The sequence below is a fragment of the Eretmochelys imbricata genome, chromosome 7 (assembly GCF_965152235.1).
Source record: "Eretmochelys imbricata isolate rEreImb1 chromosome 7, rEreImb1.hap1, whole genome shotgun sequence".
Lineage (NCBI taxonomy): Eukaryota > Metazoa > Chordata > Testudines > Cheloniidae > Eretmochelys > Eretmochelys imbricata.
Window position 1 is genome coordinate 54,696,213 of NC_135578.1, and position 24,965 is coordinate 54,721,177.

General features: G+C 46.7%; 1 protein-coding gene across 10 annotated transcripts in view; it reads right to left on the reverse strand.

Annotated features, from left to right (window-relative positions):
- Positions 1 to 12,275, reverse strand: part of CAMK2G (calcium/calmodulin dependent protein kinase II gamma) — a 174,066-nt gene extending 161,791 nt beyond the window's left edge. For all 10 annotated transcript variants that reach the window (XM_077822052.1, XM_077822049.1, XM_077822050.1 and 7 more), the window contains exons 1-2: positions 12,030 to 12,275; positions 10,016 to 10,110 (exon numbers count right to left, since the gene is read on the reverse strand). In XM_077822052.1, coding sequence (XP_077678178.1) covers positions 10,016 to 10,110; positions 12,030 to 12,094 — 160 coding nt within the window. In that variant the 5' untranslated portion in view covers positions 12,095 to 12,275. The remainder of the gene's footprint in view (positions 1 to 10,015; positions 10,111 to 12,029) is intronic.
- Between the last annotated feature and the right edge of the window lie 12,690 nt (positions 12,276 to 24,965).

The following is a 24,965-nucleotide window of genomic DNA, read 5'->3' on the forward strand; positions in this document are numbered from 1 at the left end:
AGACTCCAGTATCACACCTGGGCACATGAACACACGTTCCTCAAAAGGTCAGTGTATTTACTCAACTCCTGTCTCAGAGAGAGAGAGAATTCTCCTCCAGACTCTACCCTGCCAGTATGAGCTAGAACAGAGTTTCAAGCATACACAGCGAGCCACAGGCATCTCTTAACTTCCTGCCCCCTGGTAACAAAACAGGCTAGATCTGGCAGACTATATCCAACATTAATCAGCTCTCCAGACAGCTCTAAATTAGGCTTGCAGTTCTCTGGAGCCAGCCATGTGCACCAACCACCAGCTTCCCCCTACTTCAGAATTACATATAACAGCAACTCTGCAACACAATCAGATGTGTGTGTGTGGGGGTGGGGGGGAGAGCGGCATCAATTTTTAAAAGGCATACATTAGAACAAACTGTTACAATCAATTACTTTACTATTAAATTATCTGCTACTGATGGACACACTGAACACTTACCCAACAAGGACCTTGGTGTCCAAGTAGGAGCTAGGACTGAAACCTGAGGCAGCAGGTGCAAAAAGCCACCAGAGCACAAAACCTCAGGATTAGGGACCAGCAATTCCCTCAAGAGGGACTTGAGGCTCATGCCCTACTAGTCTTTCAATAATCAAGATGCTTATTGCTGAAGATTTTCCACTCTACCAACTCCTTTTCCTAGGAAATACTCTACTGCAATATTCAATGAGCATATAAGCAATGACACTAGAGAGTTTGGAAAAAAGAAAAGGAGTACTTGTGGCACCTTAGAGACTAACCAATTTATTTGAGCATAAGCTTTCGTGAGCTACAGCTCACTTCATCGGATGCATCCAATGAAGTGAGCTGTAGCTCATGAAATCTTATGCTCAAATAAATTGGTTAGTCTCTAGGGTGCCACAAGTACTCCTTTTCTTTTTGCAAATATAGACTAACACAGCTGTTACTCTGAAACCTGTCATTAGAGAGTTTGAGGAGCCATTACTGCAGTATGTGGCGGTATTTCAACAGATATTTAATTTAAGAAGGGATGGAAGAGAATCTGAGGTCAACCTGTCTCACAGAACCCCATGGCCTGAAACATTAAGCTTAGTGTTGTGGTAATGGCTGGCAGGAACAAGAGTTGTATGACTTGCAGAGTTTACACTTCCTCTCTTCTTCCATGGGCAGAAACTCCAGTGAGCAAGTGTGTCCGCCCATCACAAACCAGTTCATTCTGGCTGCTTCTTTTCCCTCCTACCTTCCACAGCCAGCTGCTTTGCAAGTGGGCAGAATGAGGCAAGGAGCAGCGAACTGCTTCCTACAACATCCCACATTACCTTCCCATGCCAGTGATCCTGCGCCCAAGCACCTCTCTGGCCAGCAGCTCCCCAGCCACAGGCTGCTCTGAAAACCAGCTGTTTTACTTCACTCCTGTGTCCTCCCTTCCTTTTACAGCTTACAAATGGTCATTAAGATGTTTGGTAAGTTAACTCTTACACAAGGAAAAACACATTATGTGTGCCAACCATGAGAACCTGAGAAAGGGGGAAGATGCCTAAGCAGACTGTGGGCAGGTGAAGGGGCTGGAGGGGGGAAAATGGACAAAATTAACCTAGGTTTTATATTTGTATGTTTCCCCTTTTATAGGGCGTCTCTGACAAGTTATTGCATATGCAATAATACCCACAGCCAGTGCTTTAATTTGCAGGGGTTGGGGAAATAAAATCCTATGGGGGGAGGGGAGGAAGCTAGTACAATCCTTCCTTGAGAACATCTGTGATAATAACCTGCCATTTGGTAGAAGAGGGGAAAAAATTCCCTCTTCAGAAGTGTTTTTATGATTCAGGGATAAGCGTTCTCTCTGGCAGGGATAGTTTTAGCTATATCCAGAGAGGGAGATTAAATCTATCCGCAGCAGGGAAATTTCCACACTCACCCAAATTCAACACAAGCGCTACGTGCAACTTGATTTTGCACAGCATCTTTCACACAAGAAGCACAGTTAATGCTCCCTGTCCCAAGAATCCACAGTGTGCTCCAAAACCCCCACCCCTACCTGCTCAGCCTAAGGAACACCAGGACATGTGTCAGACCAGGCTTTCCAGTAGGGTTAGTGCTGCAGAGCCCAGGACCTCTGGGACACTGGCAAGAATTAGTCTCATCACATCTGGGCCGTGCACAAACCCAGTCTTAAGAACAGGAAAGGAAAAAACCCTAGTCCCCCTTCCCAGGCCTCTGCAGGGGCCACAATTCCACACCAGGAACGCCTGCTCAATCTGTGTGCCTGTCTCTCCTCCCTTCCCCCTCCCCATTGTTGATGCCGGTAATTTAACACCCCGTGGGACCAAAGAGGACAGACAGACAGCAAGCTGAAATCCTGCCTGCCCCGCTCCAGCTCCTTTATAAAATATACAGCGTAAACCGAGAGGCAACCTGGGGTAACGCTGGCCATTGCACTGAAACCCATGTCAGGCAACCAGCTTCCGGCCATTGCAAACCACAGCAAAAGCAGCACCCCCCACTGCTGGCCCTCCTGCCACACTGAGAGCAATTAATGCTGTTGGTGAAAGTGAAATGCTGCCATCAGTCCCTTCCCCCATCTCTTCAAGGTCAGGGTCTCTCTCTCTCTCCCCCACATGCACACCCCCCTTCTCCAAGTAAGTTTCCTGCAGTGATAAATAATCATGATTCAAAACAGTGTTCTAAAAAGTGACACTGCAAGATGAAGAGGTGAGCACAGACCAGGGGGGAGGAGGGAGAGGTAGAGAGAAAGACAGCTAGCACGAGGTGCAAGGCTGCAGTTTATGACGTAAGCGTATTAATACCCCCGCCATACCCCCGGCTTCTTACTTTCCTGCTCCATGCATGTGTATTAAAATTCAGAATGGAGAAGTCCAGCCAGTGTCAATCGATACATTTAATGGAGAAGATGGGCCCTTGAAATATTTTTCAGGGGCCCTCCCTTATTAACTCCACCCCACCCTCCCACTCCTTACATTTGAACATTATCCACATCAGACAATAAGTGAGTGGCCCAGAAACCTATACAGTGTCACTTCCCATGTCTCACACACACACACACGGCCAGCAAAAATCCCAAATTCTCACCGCAGTCTATTTCTCACCCGCTCCTATGCATGCCGCCGTTCAGACAGCTAACAGAGGAGGAGGAAGGAGCTGGGATGGGAGAAGTTAGCAGCAAGGCCCACTCCCTGCCCAGACCACCAGATTCCATCTAACACATCCTGATGTTCCAAGTGCAGCCTGACAGGCAGGGTCGGATGCATTGTCTCCGCAAGGAAACACACACAGGCACTTGTACACACCCCAGAATCTGTGCTTCAAGCTCCTGCGAGTGGTGTTGTGGGCTCTTCTTGCCTTAATGAGGAGCCTATGCACTGGGCTGCAGTGCACTACTGATGCCTGCACCCAATTCAGCTGGGCATGCTGTAGCTACAGAGGAGCCTGGGCTGCTCTGAGGATTGCCAGGCTGAGGTTGAATACCTTGAAAGCAGTCCATGCTCAACTGGAGGTCAGCACTTGCACACACTGCACTCACCTGGTACCCGAGCCTCGCAAGGCCAGGAAACTGCTACTGTGAAACCCCACCCACAGCCCTCATGGAACTGAGCCCCTCTGTGACTGAGCTACAGGGGACAGGACTCAGTCCAAGGTGATGAGCTTCTCGGAGCCAAAGGCGGGCTGGGACAGCAATCCCCAGCCTTCGTACCATCCAGACCCCCGAGAGGGCAATAAATGAGGCAGACTACAAGCCTGGGTGCAGCACAGAATCTCCCCAAGACAGGGTGAGCATCATCTCCTATTTCCAGTGGCAGGAGGGCAGGAGAGAGAGAGCAGGCGTGATTGCCAGGACCCTCCAGGGAGCCTTTCAAGAGTTGCAGAACTTCTGCTGCTTTGAACCCCACAAGGGCCACATCCTGGCAATAAACCCCAGGCTACGCTTCAGCTCCAGCATCCAGTGAGGGGTGAGCAGTGCCTGTGTTCCAAATTAGGTGCCACCTCACATCTCAAAAAGGACATTTACCCTATTACAGGTGCTGATTCAGAAACAAAGATCAGGCCTAAAAGAACGTCCTCCTTCATGCAGAGGGCAGAAAGCTGCCCTTTTTGTTGTGTCCTTGGGGATGTCACCTTCCAAAGGTTCAGCAGCAAATACAACAGCGGCAAAGGCCAACAGCAGAAAATCCTCTCCTGCTCCCATTACTGTTTGTGAACTGCCCCAGAAACCTCCCTGACAGTCAAGAGTACAGATGGTCCTGGTTGGATGAAAGAACCACAGCAGAGTCCTATCCACCCCTTTCCAGTGTAGGACTGTTTCATACCATTTATTCTGGAGGAATTTGTGCAGCCTAATCTGAAAAGAAGCTATTGATGGGGCTTCCATCGTTCCCCTAAGGAGATGAATTCCCTACAGAATAATCTCTAGTCCCTGCCTCCCTCCAATAGTAAGACTAAATTTTCCTTGATTCTTTCCTCTGAAGCGATTACTGCTAGTCAGACCCATTGGCTCACCTTAAGCAATTCACTCACTCCTACTTCATGGGTATCTTCCAAGCCACTCTACAGATCTAAAGTCAAAATAAGGCCTAACAACTATCCCGGCAGCTCCAACAACACACATCCCCACTAGTCAAGACATGGCTGTTTATCATTACCCTTTAGTCCTTCCAGCCAGTTCTCAGGCCATGTGACAGACTGAATCCAAGCCAACCTGAATTTCAGGTGGCTGAAGCACTGTATCCCGCTCCCAGCATTGGCTATTGTCTTGTACTTAGACCAGTGGTTCTCAAACTTTTGCACTGGTGATCCTTTTCACACAGCAAGCCTATGAGTACAACCCCCCCCTATAAAGTAAAAACACATTTAACACTAAACTGGAGGTGAAGCGGGATCTGGAGGTGGAGGTGACCGCTCGCAACACCCTACATAATAACCTCGCAACCCCCTGAGGGGTCATGACCCCCAGTCTGAGAACCCCTGACTTTGATTGCAAGCTGTGTGGGGGAGGGACTGTCATTCTGCTATACAGTGCTTAGCACAGTGGGCCCTGCCTCCTACACTCCACCGTAACACAAATACCAAGTAGCTTAATGAATTCCAACTATGATGTCTAATGCGTCCACTGACTCTGTATTTAGATCAGATTTGTCTGACAAAGTTTATTCTTTATAATGCCAGGAAGTTGGTTTAGGGTTGTGTTGAGGTGCTTACAGATCTGTCAGTTCATATTTGTCCCATTATTTTATAAAGGGATGAGTTTATTTGACCGTGATTGCCAGGACTTCCCTTTAAAAAAAAAAAAAAAAAAATCAGGACAGTATTTGCTTTCTACGCTTTTAGGGTGGTAAACACTGTATGGGTGCCACGTAGGGTTATTTCTAACCCGCCGGTTCCCCTTCAGTTCGTGACTTTCAAGATAAAAACAACGGTTTGCAGTTCATTAAGCTCATTAACAGAGGCTTTAGGATTCGCTGATTTCTCTCATATTACATTTAATTTTCCCTAAGCATTCCCTTCCCTGCTTTTCAGCTACACATCACGATCTCCATCACTTCCAAGTCAGTCACACCCCACTGCTTTGCTTTTCTTGAGGAAGACTCCTTTGGAAGTACCTCTTCCCATAAAGCCAGCATGGAAGCAGGTCAGAGCTCCTTGCCCTTAGTAAGCCCTGGGATGGAGCTCGGCTGTTCTCAGTGGTGGCAGATGACAGAACAAGAAGCAACGGTCTCAAGTTGCAGTGAGGGAGGTCTAGGTTCGATATTAGGAAACACTATTTCACTAGAAGGTGAGGACTGGAATGGGTTACCTAGGAAGGTGGTGGAATCTCCATCCTTACAGGTTTTTAAGGTCCAGCTTTACAAAGCCCTGGCTGGGATGATTTAGTTGGTGTTGGTCCTGCTTTGAGTAGGGGATTGGACTAGATGACCTCCTGAGGTCTCTTCCAACCCTAATAGTCTATGATTGTATTCATGGGAAGCATACTAGCAGGTCAACCCCTGTGAAGGGAGCATGAGTTATATTCCTAGCCAGTGGTGTGGCACCTCTCATTGAAGCAGTAGTAAGTACCCTGGGTAAACAGAGGTTCAAATCCTGCTAGGAGCAGATTTTAAATGTTCAATTTAGCAATGCTATTCAGGGTCAGGGGTGTGTGGTTCCCCTGCATATGAGAACTCTGAAATGCAGAAGCCAAGGCAAGGGGGACCCTCCTCCAGTGCAAGAGGCAGGTCAGGAGGTTTGGACTGACCTGTGTGGAAGGCAGGAGCTAAGCTAATGTCTAGATTCCAAGGCCAGCAAGGGACCATTCCTGGAGCAGATCTTTTAGAAAAATATCCAAGCTGGATTTTAAAATTGTCAGTGATGGAGAATCCACCACGCCCCTTGGTAAATTGTGCCAATAGTTAATTAGCCTCATTGTTAAAAATGTGTACCTTATTTCCAGGCTGAATTTGCCTAGCTTACATTTCCAGCCACTGGATCGTGTTATACTTTCTCTGCTAGACGGAAAAGCCCACTGTCAAATATTTGTTCCCCATGTAGGTACTTTTAGATTGCAATCAAATCACCTTTTAACTTTCTCTTTGTTAAGCTAAATAGCTTGAGCGCCTTGGGTCCGTCTCTATTACTATAAAGCAAGTTTTCCAATCCTTAAATCATGCTTGTGGCTCTTTTCTGAATACTCTCCAATTTATCAATGCCCTGGAATTGTGGGCACCAGAACTTGACACTCTGTTCCAGCAGCGATCCCACCAGTGCCGAATACAGAGCTACAATAACCTCTCTGCTCCTGCTCAAGATCCCCATTTCCACATCAGAGGATTACATTAGCTCTCAGTTGTTCTCAAACTTTTTGTATTGGTGACTCTTTTCAAACAGCAAGCCTCTGTGTGCGACCACCCTTTTCAATTAAAAGCGGGGGGGGGGGGCGCGGGCGGGCAGAGGGTGTTAATTTAATTTAACAGGGACTTGGGCTGTCAGCCCCAGTCCTGGCTGGGCTGACACCTTGCAACCCACTTTGAGAACCCCCTTTTTTGGGCACAGCATCACACTGGGATTATCCACCATGACCCCCAAATCTTTTTCAGAGTCACTGCTTCCACCATTCTATAAGCATGGCCTGCATTCTTTGGTCCTAGATTTATACATTTGCTTTTAACCATATTAAAACGAACATTGTTTGCTTGCACCCAGCTTTCCAAGCAATCCAGATCACTCTGTATCGGTGACCCCGTCCTCTTCATTATTTACCACTCTTCTAACCTTTGTGTTGTCTGCAAACTTCATCAGGGATGTTAGGTTTTCTTCCGCATGACTGATAAAAAATGTTAAACAGCATATAGCCAAGAACAGATCCCTGCAAGACCCCACTTGAAAAACACACTCACTCAATAAGGATTCCCCATTTACAATTACGTTTAGAAACCTATCAATTATCCAGTTTTTAATCTATTTAACATGTACCGTGTTAATTTCATATCATTAGAGTTTTTTTTAATTAAAGTGTTGAGTGGGACCAAGTCAAACGCCTTACAGAAGTCTGAGGAGGGTACTGGGAGTGGGGGAATGGGGGGATACCCATCTAGCTTCTGCACATATTGGGGTGTGTGCTCCCAATGAGGCAAGAGCTAACATGGGCATGGGAAGCAGCAGGCAAGGTACACCCAGGCTATTGCAGAATTCACTCACGGTCCTGCTGCCATAACAGACAGCTTTTTGAAAAGAACTGCTCATCAGCTCCGCCGTTTTACAGTTGTTGATTTCATCTCCCTTATCATTGGCTAACAGCCCTAACATCTCTCTAACATTTCTAGTTTGAAGAGCCTTTACAGTGTTTATCCATCTAGGTTCTTACATGGCGCCCAGTCCCACCGTATCTGAGCCTCTATTCCCACCAACCCTTTTGACTATCATTAATTCTTTGTTGCCTTGTCTTTCCCCACTTCATTTCCAAATACAAGTTCCTTGTGGCCATCAGATATTTCAGTGGGACCTCAAGAAGCCTGATCAGCCACAACTTCTTCCTCCCAATATTTCTCTCTTTCAGCCAGTTTCATAATTCCCCCCACATTTGCTCTCTCCAAATCAGATACCTTTGGACAGCTGTGTTCTATGAACCTATTCATCAATACCTTGAATTAACAGAGCTCACAAATCACTAGCACAGAAGTGTCCAACACCACTTATGTTTTCAATCAAGGACTTCCTAGTGGTAAGAAGTAGATCAAGGAGGATTTCTCCTCTAGCTGGATTCCCTACTTCCTGGATCATTTATTTATCCTTTAGTTAATCTGAGAAGTGATGATGTTCCACACTTTTTGTATTTGTAACTCAACAGCTGTCTGAGTACTTGAAATCCTACATGACCACATTATCTGGAGATTTTGGACTCCACGGTAACTGTTTTAGGAATTTTTTGTTCTCATTTTCCTCTAGCCCTACAGCTTTGTCACTTCTTGCAACCTTACCAGATTATTTCGCTACCATTCTGTTAATGGGAAAATTGTTTCTTGCTGGTTTTGTTAATTTAGAGTATTACCCTGTCCCGCATACAAAGAGGATTATACCCACTAATGCTGACGAGATGGTTCTCTGCATTATTTGGTTTCAGTTATGTCCACTACATCATATTCTCCTTTCATTAAGCAAACACTCCCAATTACCCATTTCTTAGTCAGTTTAAAGTCTGCGTAACTAGCCCTGCCAGTTTTGAACCCACAGAACTGGGATCCCATGTGCTTCAGTGGAGATTTCACAGAGCATTGGCATCCGTTCTGTACATCGACAGCCTTCCCCTTCTAGGCCATCCACAGATCCATCAGCTGGTCTCCAGTATCACTCTTGACTTTACTTGCACTAGTTACTAGAAAGACAAAACATCACCTATGTTGACTTCGGTCTGCAGCACTCTTCCCAGGGTTCTAAAATCATTCTTGATCCACAGATTCTCCCTTTGTGCCTGTCATTAGCTTTCACATGAACTACACTAGGTGAACATTCACTGCCTCTCTGCAGGCTATACTTTGCTCTTGTCATCACATTTCACGCCCTGGCACTGGGGAGATAGTGTATCGTCCTTTTCTCTTTTTTAGGAATCAGACAGCCTGAGCTATGTTCATCGCCTCTTTGGTGCCACTTCTGCCTCTTTGGTGTCACCCTTTCAGTTGCTGGTCAATATACTACCTGGTTCTCAGCCTCCGGCTGATCATCTAGCTCATCAGGGACATAGTATTTGTCACTTTTGTCAAAACTGAATGGCCTAAGTGCATTAAGTCTTCTCTTAGCCTCCTCTTCCACATTCATTCCCTTGGAGATCTCAGCCAGTTACATCTCTCTTTATAGTTCCTCCTACTGCAATCCAATTCAGTATTTTTTCCAATCGATTTCAGCTCCTGCCCATGTCCCTCCACAGTGGAAGCCACCTCACTCTTCATACATACAGAGCCTTCCTTGTGAAATGAACCAGGACAAATCACAAGAAAAGTTCAGCAAATAAATTTGGGAAGACAGATTCTCTGTTCCTTTCTGTACCACTATTCTGAGCTCAGTTGACACGTACAGGTTTTGAAGAGAGGCTTTCGGAGTTAGGTGGCAGCGGAGAACAACAGAAATTTAATTTGGTTCTTTTAGAAGCTTTAGAGAACCCTTCCATCCAGTTCAAATATGAGCATATTAGACATAGGATTAGCTACTAGAGGAATACACCATCTATGACGACATCCTGAAACTAGAAAGATCCTTTATCCAACAAGATTATACCCCAAAGCACAGAAGACCTCCAACAATGCTGGCACACTGAGGACATAGTAGGTCCTCAAAAAGAGAAAAGATAACAGGAAGTACTCCCAGAAGTTGAGATCCTTGCAACACTTCTTCAGTCTACCATTTGCATCACTACTTATTACTTAAAACTACAAGACAAGCACCTACAAAGCCCATAAACTTGCTGCAACTAAAGTTCCAATCATGTTTCTCCTGTTCATAGAGAAAAGCAATGGGATGAAGGACAGATCTGGATACTAACCTCTGGCTGACAGCTTTTTGGTGTTGATGATTTTTGCAGCATATTCCTGGGATGAACTTTTCTTCACACATCGGCGGACCACAGAAAAGGCTCCCCTAGAAGAAAGATAGCGGGGGCTGTGAAATTGAAAATAATAATGCAACTGGAACGACTTCCACCCCCAACCTAGACATGTCAAGTCAGCAAATAACGCCAGAGGAAAAGTGTATACCCAAATGCCAGGCTGAGGCCTCCTAGGGGCCTTAAGCAGGAAAGCACAAACAGTACACCATGGTGGGGAGGGGAGAAGAGTGCAGAGACATAACATACAGGAGCTGAAGAGTGAAAGAGCAGTAGCCCAGAAGGTTGGAAACATGGCCAAGAAGTCCATCCCATAATGGTCTAGTGGCTGGAGAAGACAACTAGGAATCAGTTCTCCTGGGTTCTTGTCCCAGCTGGGCCACTGAATCACCACAGCACTTTGGATGAGCCACTAGCTCTGCTACACCCATTTCCTTATCTGTGAACTAGAGATAAATTCCTCTTCCCAGAGGTGCAGGGGGACTGGCAGGCTAACTGTTGTTTGTAAGTTAACGTTTTATAAATATGAATTATTATTGCTGCGACGGGCTGTAGGGAGAAGTGCACTAAGTGGCAGAACAGAAAGGGGAAGGATTCTTAGAAGAAAAGGGAGATAGCGTAAGAAAAAAAGGTGTAAGGAAAGACAGCCCAAGCCCAAAGAGGTTGTGGGGAGAGAAAAAACCTGGAAAGTGGTCCCAACAGAAAAAATGGTGGGGAGAGAGACAAGAGAACGGGCTTGACGGAAGAAAAACTCAGGGAGGTCAGAAGTGTGAATAAGGGGAAGTTGACAGTGAAGTATCCAAGCCTCTGAGTGGGGAACTAGGTCCCACCAGTCCCCAGAGAAGTCTGTACAGTGGAACTAGAAACAAAACAGAACAGACAACCCACAGCAGCCCCATGGAAAACTTAATCCATCAGAGAGGATCTGGCTCTAGGCAGCTGGGCCCCTCCTTACACTCCAGAGTCCTGACCCCTCCTCAACTTCTGCTCCCACCCCCAACCTCTCCACATAAACCAACCAGAAACACTGCAAGCACCATTCCTTGGCCCAGGGTTGGGTGCTGAGACACAGGCTGCAGCAGCAGCCTAGGAATCCATGTGGGGATGGGGTAAAGAGATGCAGCAGTGCCCAGAGATTGGTGCAGGGAAGGAGGGGGAAAGATGCAGCAGTACTCAGGGATGCATCAACACCCAATGATCCCATCCTGTATACTGCTGCATCACCTCCACATCCCCACAGGATCCCACTGCAGGTCTAAGTGTGTGTGTGGGGGGGGGGGGGGGGGGGAGAGTTGCGTGCAGTAGTGCCTGATCCCAATACTGGGGAGGGGAGATCCCCTATACAGCCGCAGAACATGGTCCTTCTTGCAGGGCTGGGGGAGTATCTCAGGAGGAAGCTGGAGCGATAGCAGGGACAGCTTGGGTGAGTGTCCCGGATTATGGCTATCACCAGGATGGTTTGGGGGAGCAGGGTGCAGCAGCCCCAAGCAGTTCGAGAGCAGAGCTAGGAGATGGGAAGTAAGTCCTGGGGTACACAGCCTCACATGGTGTAGGGATGGGGGGCACCCTGGCTTGTAACTACAGCTGGGGTTGGGATGGGAGTAACCCGGGGGGCAGTAGCACCCATTCCCCATGCAGAACAGGGACGAAGGGAACGCGGGAGGCCCTAGAGTGCTGCAGACCCCTCCCGGTCCCACTGCAGGGGCGGCGGTGGCAGGATCCTCGGGTGTAGCGGACGCCAGTTGCCGGTCCCAGGGCCAGGGCAACGGGAGGAGCCCGGGAGCTCGCAGCACCCAGTCCGGCACAGGAAGGTGGAGCGGGACAGCCAGGGTGCCGCAGCGGCTCCGGGGCAGGGCAGGGGGGTGGGGGAAGAGGCAGGCGGGCGGGGGCTCCTGGGCTGGGGGTGGGACGCAGCCGGAGGTCCCCGGGGTGCAGGGCCGGGCGGGCTCCGTACTTGCCGAGCTCCTCGTAGAGCTGGTAGTCGTCGGTGAAGCGGGTGCACGGGGCGGTGGTGGCCATGCTGGGCTGGGCTGGGCTCGGCTCAGCGCCACTCGGGCATGGGGCTGGGCGAGGCGCGGGCTGCTGCCGGCCGGCCGGCGCGGGCGGATCGCGCTGTCCTCGGGGCAGCCTCCTCCGGCTGCTGCCTGGCTCCCCGCGCCGCCCTGCACAGTCACCGCTCGCCAGGGAGGAGAAGGAGGCTGAGCCCCGCCAGCACCGCGAGATCTTACTGGGAGACACCCCCCGCCCGCCCCCTGCCTCCGCCCGGCCCCAGGGTGGGGCCGCGCCCTGGCGCTCGGGGCAAGCGGGGCGGTGCTGGGCCCGGGGGCGCACGCGAGCCGCCGAGCCCCGTGCAGGCTGCAGCTGGAGAGCCCCCCCTTGCTTGTCTGCGCGGGGCTACAGCCAGACCGCCCCCCAGCACGGAGCAGGAGGAGACGCAGCGGAGTAACCGGGGCGCGGGAGCCCCTCGCGTGCGCCCCAGACTCACAGTCAGAGCACCCCCAACTCAGCAAGAGTCCCACGAGCGTGGGTGGGGGGGCTACTGGGGGGCGGGGAGACATAAGGGAGGGAGTGGTAGCGAGGAGGAAACCAGCCCGAGAGCTCCCCGCAGCCTGGCCGGGGCCGGGTCTGACCCCTTGTTGCTCCTAGGCACAGGGGCGGGTAGAAGTGCGGCCGGATAAACTTCCTGCATGCACCGAAAAGGGGAGGGCTGCAGCCTGAGATCGCTGCGCGGGGAGCGTGCACTAGGGCGAGCTGAGAGCCCCGCGCGGATAAATAAGGCTACAGGAGATTAACCCTTACGTGCACCAAGAGAAGGAACTAGTGCAGTCTGACCCCACCATACGAAGAGGGGAGGAGGAAAACTGCAGTCTCTCCCTTCCCCTCTCCATGGGCCAATCGCGGGGGAGGAGGGGGGAGTTAAGAGGGAACAAACTAACCCTTAACCCTTGCGTGGACATAGAAGGTGGTAACTGCAGGCTGACCGATCTCCTGTGAATTGGGGCTAACCCCTTGCATGCCCTGCGAGGTGGAGAACATGCACCTAAAAAGGGGGGGCTGCACCTTTACATTGCCACCAAGGAGAAGGAACTACACTCTGATAAGAGAAACTGGCAGTGCTGATGTGAACTGGAAAATAGGTACATCCTGAGCAGCTACCCCAGCATTCATAGACACATGCTGGAGAGAGGGAAAAAAACGTTCGCCAGAGGGTGCTTTGTCTTGTTGGTTACATGCAGAAATCTAAACTGAGGAAAATAACCAGCTGGTGAAATGGCAGAATAGTAACACATGCAATGCCTTAAAACTGATGGAGCCTTACCCTGCATGTTCTCTCTCTCTCTCTCTCTCTCTCTCTCTCTCTCTCTCACACACACACACACACACACACACGCGCGCGCGCGCCTTGGTCCCACTTGGTACCCACCAAAGCACCAGCCTTGCGCTCTCCAGGAAAGTAAACCAGACTCCATTCTGTCTCTGCAGTTTGTGCCATTCAGGAGATGCTTTCCATAGCAACTTTATAGGCAAGTTTATTTTCAACTCTCCTGTTTAAGGATTCTCTGAGTGATTGCCAGTAAATTATTCTTTGATTTATGACAAACCGAGTCTAGTTTGGAAATTGTGTTTTGGGGCAGTGGCAGGGCTAGCTGAAGAGGGCAAATGTTCTTTAGCCTCTCCAAAGAGCCAGGAAAAGGAGCATGTTACAGACACAGGGAGACCAACTCAGCCAAGCAGTATCAAGCATTAGTATTAAACTGATTTGAAGATTGAAAGCACTATAGAAGTGCTAGGTATTATTACTGTATGTGAAAGGACCAGCAAGGAAGCCCTCTTCTATCATTCAGCAAAGTAACAAGAACGGAAAACATCAGTGAACAGTTGTCTGTCTGTATGGGGCTTATACAGTCTGTCTGAGCCTTCGAAGCATAGGCCACATAAATGATTGAAATAGAGCAAGGGCAAATGTGGAAAACAGGCAGCAAAAATAGGACAATACAACAATGTTACAAAAAAACAACACAGCGGAAAGGTGAGTCAGAAACCACAGCATGCCACACCTCCTATTGTGCCCATGCTGACCGTGCTGGAAACCTGCTGACAAAACAATCATTTAGAGACCCACAAATTATCTTACCAGCCAGTGCCCCTAACTGAGACTGCCTAGTAGCAGGTCCGTTAGTGTTGAATGGAAGTTGCTGTTATGGCCTCATTCATCCACCACTGGTAGACCCTGTATATGATGGAAACCACTTCAAGCCAGGGGGTGCAGCAACACCCCTAGTTCCAGCACCTATGGATCAAGCAGCTGCACACCCGGTAATGGGTTTCTGTGGCCTAAATTTCATCATATACACTCAGAGCAGAAGAGGTGGGTCAGCAAGAAGCACTTGATTCCCGTAGGGCAATTATGCTGAACCCAGCACTTGACATAAGTTGGAGCAACTCAGGGGCTGCTTTAACTTATGTCAGCTAGCTCGGGTCTCTTGTATGAATTTAGATGGGACCTAATGCCAGTTGTGAATTGCTGTAGTACAGGCACACTTGACCCTGTCCCCGCATCAGAGCATTTGGAGACAGTTGGCAGAGGAGACGGTTATGCCACTTTGTAGCTCCTGTACATCAAGCAAATTTTAGGATAGACACTTATGGCCTGGTCATACCACTTTGTACTGCAAGAATGGCCAGGAGGAGAGAATTTGGGCTTGTGTGTTGGTCCTGGGGTCCTGCAGGAAGAAGAAAGAGGATTTAGGAAAAAGGGGCACAAACCACCACAAATGGATACAGCAGCAGAAAAAACACCCCAAACCATGTATTAAGCCAACAAATCTGAGCATGGGAGCCCAACAATGTACAAAGGAGATCCAAACAATGCAGGTGGGATCTGGGGAGAGGGGCAGCACGACGGTTAGCAGCGTGCAGGGATGGAGGGGTCCAACTTCAAAGTAAGGCTGCTTGCTTCTTTTTTCCTTACTGTGAAGGAAAGGTAGAGATTTGGGAAAAGAGACAGAGATGGAGAAAGACTCCTAATTCTTAGCACCTTATGAACTTAAAGTGGGCCAGGTTGTGATAAGTCACAGATGCAGCCAAAATAAATACTAAACAGAGGTGGGGTCCGGCCTGGGTTCAGAGATAGAACAAGCAGGGAAGAGAGATCAAGTGAGATGGGGATCCAGGGGAAGGAGGATACAGACAGAAGAGGGAGAGAGGAAAGGATAACCAAAAAGGGAAAAAGAACAAGAAATACAGAGCAACAAAAAAAAGGGGGTGGGTGGGGGCGGAGAGATGAAAATAAATATAAAGAATGAAAAAGTTTTTTAAAAAGCCAGAAAGCTCTCCCTTCAAGTTAGAAAATGGTGTTGTTCTAAAGAATGTCATTATTTCTATTGCAGTAGCATGTGAGGACCCCAGAGAGGTATTAGCATCCCTTTGTATTAGGCACTGTACCAACAAACACAGAGACAGTCCTTGCCCCAGAGAACTGCCAGTCTAGATTTTGTTGAAAATCCATTATCAGCTCATGACCTACCACTATGTTAGAGTCCATTTTAAACCCTGTCTCTGACCCTACCTATCGAAAGGAGGAGTTTGGAAGGAAAGGATGAGAGTATCGATGAGAGTATCAATGAGAGTGCGAAGAGACTGCTAACCTGCCTCTTTCACCTCCTGGTCAGCTAAGTGCCTGCCAGGTTCGCTAAGACCAACACTGGGACACATGCACCAGCAACCAGGCTGAACTTCACTTCCTAGGCAATATCCAGAGATGAAAAACCCCATACATAGCAACCGTTCAATAAAGAAAGGGACAACCATTGACGGCAAAGGACATACTAGAAACCAACAAACCTTCTGTAATGACCAAGGGTAGTTTGAAGGGGACAGAAAAAAGATACCAGACTCCAGGAATCACACACAACTGATCATGTCTTTAAACAAGGGAGAGGAAATGTCATTTTCTTTTAATTATATGAGCATTGCTGGGCCTGATCCAAGGCCTGCAGTGAAGTCAATGGGAACTTTTCCATAGACTTCAACGGGCTTTGGATCAAGCTCATCTAGTTAATAGGGAATCAGTGACCGAGTGCTGTGCTGATCCCACAAAACTAGGTGATGAACAATAGCGAGGGGAGAGGTACAAGGAGGATGTTTGGTATCCACAAATGCTACAAGAAAAAGTGGGGAGTAGAGACAACAAAAGGAGGCAGCAAATGTGGAATGAAAAGCTGAACGTGTGTTCTACACTGCCCGAGCAGATACCAGATTCCTGATTTTGAAGCTTGCATTAAGAAAGAAGTGCTGTATAAATTGGGTGACAGACTTAATTAAACCAAGTACTGAGTGGCAGACTAAATTATGGGTATAGAGTTTTCAGAAAGAATCTAGGCAAAATGAAGCAGGAGGAGGGGAAGCAATATGGATAAGAGAGTATTGTGTCAACAGAAAGAAATATTAGTGTTCTGGCTGACATAGCAGAGTCTACTTGCATCGGGCTAAAGGATAACACTGCAGTAAAGGGGAAGCTTGGATGGTGCCTGGACAGAATTATGTTGTAGAGACTAGAAAATATTTGTAGAGATAAAGGAGGCTTTTGAAAAGGCTGTTCAGTGGTCATGGGGGATTTCAGCTACCAGATACTGGGCCATATCCTGTTCTCAGTTACCCCCATATAAAATCTGGAGAAAGTGCATTGCCTGTAGTGGAGTACTCCAGATTTACACTGGCTTGGAGGGCAGAGTTTGGCCCACCAACTAGGAAAACAATAGTGGGAACTCTAAGGAGGACACATTCATGGAGGTAGTACAGGTTTGCTTCCTTATACTACACCGTCAGCCAGGTCAGGGATTAATCTGGGTTTAATAACTGGCACTGAGTTAGATACGATCAAACAAAAAAAAATGTAAATAATCTAGGTCCTTATGTAAAGCCCATTGGAACCAATGGGAGCCTTTCCATAGATTTTAATGTGTTTTGGCTCAGGCCCCAGGTACCCCCAGACCCTAATGTTAGGTTTGGAATGTTGATGAGTATCTGTGGGAAGGGCAGGAACATAAAAGCACTGGACCTTAGGAAAGCAAAGTGCAGGGCTACAAAACAAGTGAAAGGAAATTGGCTGGAATTCAACTCACAGTGGAAAATGGGAAAGTACAATATTTAGCTGTCAGGGAAGCTGCACACAGCAATCTTTCCAGTAATATTAAACAAGCAAAAAGGGCAATAGGTACTAACGTGCCAAGCAGGGTGGTGCCAAGCTGTGTAAGAGATGAACAGATGACACTAAGAATGATAAAGAAACTGGGAAGGCTGAAGACGGAGAGAGAGAAACAAATGGGGGGAAATTAGGGGGAGCCAAGAAAAAAAAGAGATAAGCAACCAATTAAAAAAAATCTAAGAACCAGTGAAAGTTTTTAAAATACACGTGTTTTAGTGTATCGGTCTGAGTACTGGAGAGGTACTCAGGGTTCTATTCATGCTCTGCTACAGACTCCTGGTCTGACCATGGTGAATTTCTCTGTGCCTCTGTTTCTCCTCCCTCCTGTTGTCTGTCTATTTAGAGAGCAAATTCTTTCAGGCAGGGCCTGTTGTACAACATCAAACACAGTGGGCCTCTGCTCTTGGTAGGCTCTCTTGGTACCGCTGTAATAAAACCAGAGAGAGGAGATACAAAATACTGAGCCATCTTACAAATGAGTGCTAAGAGCATCTACTGAGGCATGAAAAGTAGTGAGTTTGCGTCTGTCTTTGCAGAGGAAGAGTGTGGAGGGCTGTCTTAATCAGGCACAGCTCCCCAGGAATGACAGATGAGGCAGAAGGTAGCATGTACAGAACAAAACTGATTCTAAATATATAGAGTGCAGATTTTGAGACTTAACTAATCATTTCTGGTGCCAAACTTGACTTTCAGAAAATGCTGAGAACCCACCAGAAAAATCAGGTTACTTTAAGCTGTGTGAGGCTGGATACCCAAAACGTGAGGCAGCCAAAATCACGACTCACTTCTGACAATCTTCACCTGGGTAAATCTAAGTGACTCACAGGTGTGGGTAACACACATCCCCAAGCACAAAAGGAAGTGAGAAAGGAAACAGAGGAACCTTTAAACAGATGAGTTTAAAATTTTTACATGAAAAACTCACTAGATTCTGGAGAGCTGGAAAGAGGCAATCATAGAAATAACCATATTAGAACATACCAATCAACAATCCATCTAATTCAGTACCTAGTCTCCATCAGAGACTTATTCCAGATGATAAATGTGAAGGGGGGAAAAATCAAACAAACAAGAGACCCACACAACACACCTACACATTTGTGCAATATTGTATCTTGGAGGGGTATTTCCTCCTGTCCCCTCCCCAGCTGTTAATCAGAAGGCTGTTAAGAAGCTGTTAATCTTATATGCCCTGAAGCATGAGGATTGGTAGCACTTGTAATTTTAATCCTGTCTTGTACCAGTGCAGATGCCATTCTGTTTCATGTCAATGCCTAATCCTTTCTTGATTCTTACTAAAGATATTTAAGTCAATAATATCCCATAGCACGTTAATTATATGGTTCATACAAACTACGATCTGTTAACACTATAAATGTGTTCTGTTTTAATGTTACTGAATCCTCATTAGTTCTCATGTTATGGGAGAAGGAAAACAGGCATGTCTGATCAGCATCCCCTGTTTTATATGCCTATACCATGGTGTTGCAAAGCACTGGAAGGGGCTCAAAGAAATGGGGAGGGAACTAACAGCTACTCTCAGAAGACTTTCCACCTCTGGCTGCTGTGGGTCTCCGTTTAGCTACTGAGTTGCCCACTGGGTGCTGGATCTCCCCCTTGCCCTGCTGACTTGCAGAACTCTTTTTACAAGGACTGGAATACAGGGCTCTTAGTAGAAGAGAAATTTGGTTTTCTTCTCATCCCTAAGGGCTTGAGACTTTGGATTTCTTAAGTGAAGCTTGGATTCTGGCATATGAGATGGTCATCTTCACAATGAGTTTTGGCTCCCTGGCGCTGCCACAAGCCTGCTGAATTCACCCTCTGAGCAGTGCTCCTATGTGGGACCGCAGGCAGCACAAATCCAGGGACCTGAGGCCAGGAGCACTATTTGGGGGGGCAGCCCCCCCAAGTTTCATACCTGAGGTCTACTCACAGTGCACATCCTAGCCCCAGATGGAGCTTTTAACTGCAACACAGCTTGAGTGTGATATGCAGTGAGTTTGGAAGCTGGGAGCAGTACAGCCTTTGGGGCAGGGAGTTCATATAAAGTAAATTAAGGTTCCTTAGATGATCCTGAAAGCATTGTCAGGAACTCCAGTTAAAAGATAGGAAACAAAGGGTAGGAATAAATGGTGAGAATGGAGAGGGGTAAATAGTGGTGTCCCCCAGAGATCTGTTCTGGGACTAGTTCTATTCAACATATTGATAAATGATCTGGAAAAAGGGGTAAACAGTGAGGTGGCAAAATTTGCAAATGATACAAAATTACTCATGATAGTTAAGTCCACAGCAGACTGTGAAAAGTTACAAAGGGATCTCACAAAACTGCGTGACTGGGCAACACAATGACAGATGAAATTCAATGTTGATAAATGCAAAGTAATGCACATTGGAAAACATAATCCCAACTATACATACAAAATGATGGGGCTACTACCCATCAAGAAAGATCTTGGAGTCATTGTGGATAGTTCTCTGAAAACATCCACTCAATGTGTAGCAGCAGTCAAAAAAGTGAACAGAATGTTGGGAATCATTAAGCAAGGGATAGATAATAAGACAGAAAATATCATATTGCCTCTATATAAATCCCTGGTACGCCCACATCTTGAATACTGGATGCACTGTTTCCTCTAAGCTGTACACGTGTGCACGTGCACACAGATCCTAAACCCCGTGCACACAGCAAAACACCATGCGCACAAAAATTTGCACAGAAGCACAACAATTTGCACAGAAGAAATTTTTTGCACACATGGCCTGTCAAAAATTTGCACAGAAGAAATTTTTTGTGTACACCGGCCTGTCAAAAATTAGAGGGAACATTGACTGGATACAGATATGGTCACCCCATCTCAAAAAAGATATATTGGATTTGGAAAAGGTTCAGAAAAGGGCAACAGAAATGCTTAGGGGTATGGAAGAGCTTCCATATGAGGAGAGATTAAAAAGACTGGGACTTTTCAGCTTGGAAAAGAGATGACTAAGGGGGATATAATAGAGGAGTATAAAATCATGAATGGTGGGGAAAAATTGAAAGGAAGTGTTATTTACTCCTTCGCATAACACAAGAACTAGGGGTCACTCAATGAAATTAATAGGCATCAGATTTAAAACAAACAAAAGCAAGTATTTCTTCACAGTCAACCTGTGGAACTCTTTGCCAGGGGAAGTTGTGAAGGCCAAAACTATAACAGGGTTCCAGTAAGAACTAGATAACTTCATGGAGGGTAGGTCCATCAATGGCCATTAGCCAGGATGGGCAGAGATGGTGTACCTAGTGTCTGTTTGCCAGAAGCTGGGAGTGAACGACAGGGGATGAATCACTTGATGATCACCTGTTCTGTTCATTCCCTCTGAAGCACCTGGCATTGGCCACTGTTGGAAGACAGGATACTGGAGTAGATGGACCATTGGTTTTACGCAGTATGGCCATTCTGATGTTTTTTAATAGAACCCTGCTGTAACCCACTAGAGCCCCACTCCTCTCCCAGAGCTGAGATAGAACCCAGGAGTCCTGATGGGGCTCTCTCTCTCTCTCTCCACAGAGTCAGTAAAAAAGTAAGAATATACATTACAATTTTAAACCCAACCAGTGTCCCTTAAATGACTTGCCACAAGATGTCAGAACATGTTAGTATTAGAGCTCAGTGGGTCTAAAATGTATTTAATTTTCTTTCTTTTAGATAGGAATTAGATCCAGGGCTCCTGTCAGCTAATTGCTAAGTTATCTGCCAGAAAACTAGAGTTTACAAGTGCCTAAGTAGCTTTGGAATCATGGTTAACGTTGCCCCTGCACCCCCCATCTAAAGTGGCACTCCTACCCTAGGCACAGTCATTTATGGGCATTTGGGGCAGGCAGAAAGTCTGGTCTCGATTCCTGATACAAGCATGGCTGGCACCAGCAAAGCTGTGAGAGTCTCCCTGACAATCTCATGACATGTTTCTTGTCTTGGGAGGAATCTAGCCCTTCCACAGTATGAGCCAGCCATATCTGGCTCCCACACTGGTACATGACAGAGCTACAGGAGAGGCTACTTCAACTGTCAGCAGGAGTAGCCTTCGTGGCACCCTGTCTTAAGCTTTCAGCCTTGCTAAGGAAGGGACTGTCCGCTACTCTCTCCCTGCATCCTAAGCTGCAGTAGCCACTGGCTACTCCCCTAGCTGATTGATCCCACTCCCCTAGCTGATTGATTTATTATATGGTAACTTTAAACAGGAGCTATATAAAACACTGAGGAGGCGTAGCACAGCTGGACTACAGCAGTGCTCATTCCTAGTGGAAGTTCCTCATTCTTAGAAAGATATCAAGCTTCCAGTCCTTCTTCCTCTGTCCTCTCATCCACAAACACAGTCAGTATCAATTGTTAATCAAGTCAGCAGCAGGAAACATTGCCACCATTTACATGAATATAAAATGAAGACAATATCACACTGCAAACACCAATCATAACTCATCTGATAACACTGCAGTTTGTGGGGGTGGGTGTTAAAATTACCCTCAACTGGACACAGTCTCAGATTGGTGCCATCTCATCCCGTGGCTGGGCAAGTGTGAGGCAGATACTCCTACTATGTTAGGTCAAGTGGAAAGGGTCCGTGTTTCTGGAGTGGAAGGCCCCAAAATCTGGCCTTGGCCCTGACACTGAAGTCTCTTGCCATTGGATGGCAGCTAGATGAGGGTACAGTGGTGATGAAATACTGGCATGAAACGTTCTGAACACTCATCTTAAAACGGCCATCATGATGGAACGTTCAGTGCCTATTTTGAGATTCGTGTTGTTTGTTGTACCAAGATTAAGCCAATGCATTGGCTGTTATGTCAATGATTAACAGTGTGTGCTCACTCTATCATCTGAAGAACAGATATTGATAAAAAGGGTTCCACTTAGTGCCAGATGTGGTAAGTTTTGTAATGTGGACACCTAACCATGGAGAAACAGGCTAATTTCACTTAGGCCACTGAACAACCAACATATGGTTTGGGTCACTATCGGCTGGATTCAACCCCATATTTAAAGATATATTGCTCCATAGATCTCTCACTCAACCCATCTCTGACCCCTTCCTCCTATTGTCATCTTCACTTATGATACAAACCAGTGCCAAGATCAATGCTTTCTGGGAGGTGCTCAGTGACCTCAGCTCCTGCTGGCTTAGGCAGCTGTTGAAGGCATTCTGGCTCAGATCCTTCAAGGTATGTGGGTGCCTATTTCAGTGGGAATTAGGCACCTACGTATCATTTGAGGATCTGAGCCTCTGCGTCTTGCAGGATAGGGCCCTGGAGCCCCAATCCTGCAGTGAGTTTTGTTCAAGAAGACTCCTGAGTTTGTGCCGAGCCTCAGCGTAGTCAGTAGAGATCCCTGGGGGCTCAGGATCTGCCCACCTAGAGCTCACTGCAGGATCAGGGCCTTATCTTACTATCTCTTCAGGGCAGAGACTCCATCTTAATCTGTTTTATAAAATGCTGTGAACAGCTTTGCAGATATATAACAGACATGAATAAATATTAATTGCATTCATTTCCAATTCCTCATACCCATGATGGGATTTTAAACTGCAATTGAGTTATTTAAGGTTTTTTTTTTTAAAATAACTTACATGAAAAAAGTCATAGGTTTTTACTGTCTTCCAACTCTAAACTAGCTTAATGGAATTTCATCAAGCTTGAGAAGTTTCAGAGAAAAAAGGATTATTTTTGCCAAAGTTGTTAACTGAAACATAGGTTTTGAACAGAAACCCCTTTCTAAACCTTAATTGGAGTGTTCAGAGGAGGCCAATATAATGCATGAAATGGAATAATCCTTTGACAGCTATAAATACGGAGTCTTTTTCGTCTGGGACTGCGATTCAAACCTGACCCACTTCAGCAGTGGCTGAAAGGCCATGACAACCTATTGTTCATTGTGCTACATGAAATGCATTTCATTGTATCAGTCCACTTCCACATCAAACACCACTGCCACAGCTGGTGGGCCCCTGCTGGCAGCTTCAGCAGAGAGCCAAGGACTGGGCAAAAGTGGTCCCTTCAGATCAGGGCCAAGATACAACAGGCAGTGGGGCACATGTGGAAATATTGACACTACCACTGCCCATGCACTATCTGCAGATAAATAAATGTAGAGGCCAATAGTCCATCACTCTCCAAGGCTATCCAGCCAGCACCTTTCACCAGCCCTAAACTCTAAAATTCCATTAATGGAAGATCTTGGTTTTTGTTTCCAATCCCTGTGGTCCAGAACTGCATCTCCTCTGTATAAACACTGAGTTGGTTTTAAAATGTCAAGGTCATGTCTAAAGGAGCTGGCATAGCCCTTCCTCTGTGAGATAGCCAGATTAACATTTATGCATGGTTAAAAAAAATAAACACGTTAACCAAAGCTGCCTGAGTGTTTATGCGAGGAGAGACACAGTGTGCATGACTCTTCAAAGAACATTGGCAGCAATTTCCTACCCTGAGTAAAATAAATTAATTAATTAACACACACATCCTGTTAAACATCAAATGAATATTTGGCTCCAGAGAACAATCTGAGAGACAGGCCCTGCGACTGTTTACAAACAGAGGCTAAGACAACAAATGCAGCAAAAGGGTAGCTGGGATTACAGTTTTCCATGAACTAGACTCTCCAGTTTATCAGGGGTTCAGTTATTCACCTATGTGACAAGTACGAGTCAAGCAGACAGGGAAAGGTACATTTTGTTGACTTTAATGTTCCTAAGTAATGATAATATAGTGCTTCACAAACATCCACTGTTAATCCCACCACACCCATGGGAGAAGGGTAGTTTGTGAGGCAGAGCGAAGTGCAGGAACTGGCCCAAGGCCACAGAGCAAGGCAGTGGCAGAGCAAGGCTTAGAACTCAGTGTCCCTGCTCAGGCACAAATAGTGACTAGCTGTCCTAACTCTAAGGCATTGAGGCGTCCGACTCTCACCAGATTTCCATCAACTGGCCTTGTGCTCCTAGCCAGGCTCCTGGTGCACTTTTTTGTGGAGTGGCCTGCATATTTTATTTCTTCCTAAGTCTCCTTCTGGACATATTTTGCATCTTGTTAATAAAAATAAACTGCAGAAGGAAAAAAAAAAGATAGTTCTTGACAGGTTAAAAACATTACATCCAGGATCTGTCAGTCTGGGTTGGGATCTCCATTAAAAAGCCGCCACTGTGACCTCTGCAGTGACAAGGACTTCCTCCCAGTGAAGGCCAGAAGGAACAGGCACCTGACTCTGCTGGAACACAAATATTTGCTCAATCAAAATGCCTCAAAATATTTAAAGGCACTTCTATGCCAGAGAAGAGGGTATTATTTCAATGTTAAGTGTCCCTTTGGTATGGAACACTGGCTCTCACAAAAGCTGTCTCATAGCCACGGAATAAGGTCTCACCAGACCGGGAAATTGTTTCTGGAGTATTTGCAAATCACAGAAGTGCATATGGGTAAAGTGGGACCCTAGTTCTGCTCACACAGATGTGAAGGAGCTTTTGATATGTTCACAGATGTGTGTGCGTGTATTGCTGGGAGTAGGACAATCTATATACACAGGTGCAGTGGAGCCCTGAACTGTGCTCATCAAGAGGAAAGAAGTTTACACTTGTGCAAGGATTACGGCTCCAGATGAAGGGCTTTTGTATTAGCATGGGCCAGCCTTTGTCCGTGTTTTGGCTCTGCAGCATGGTGGA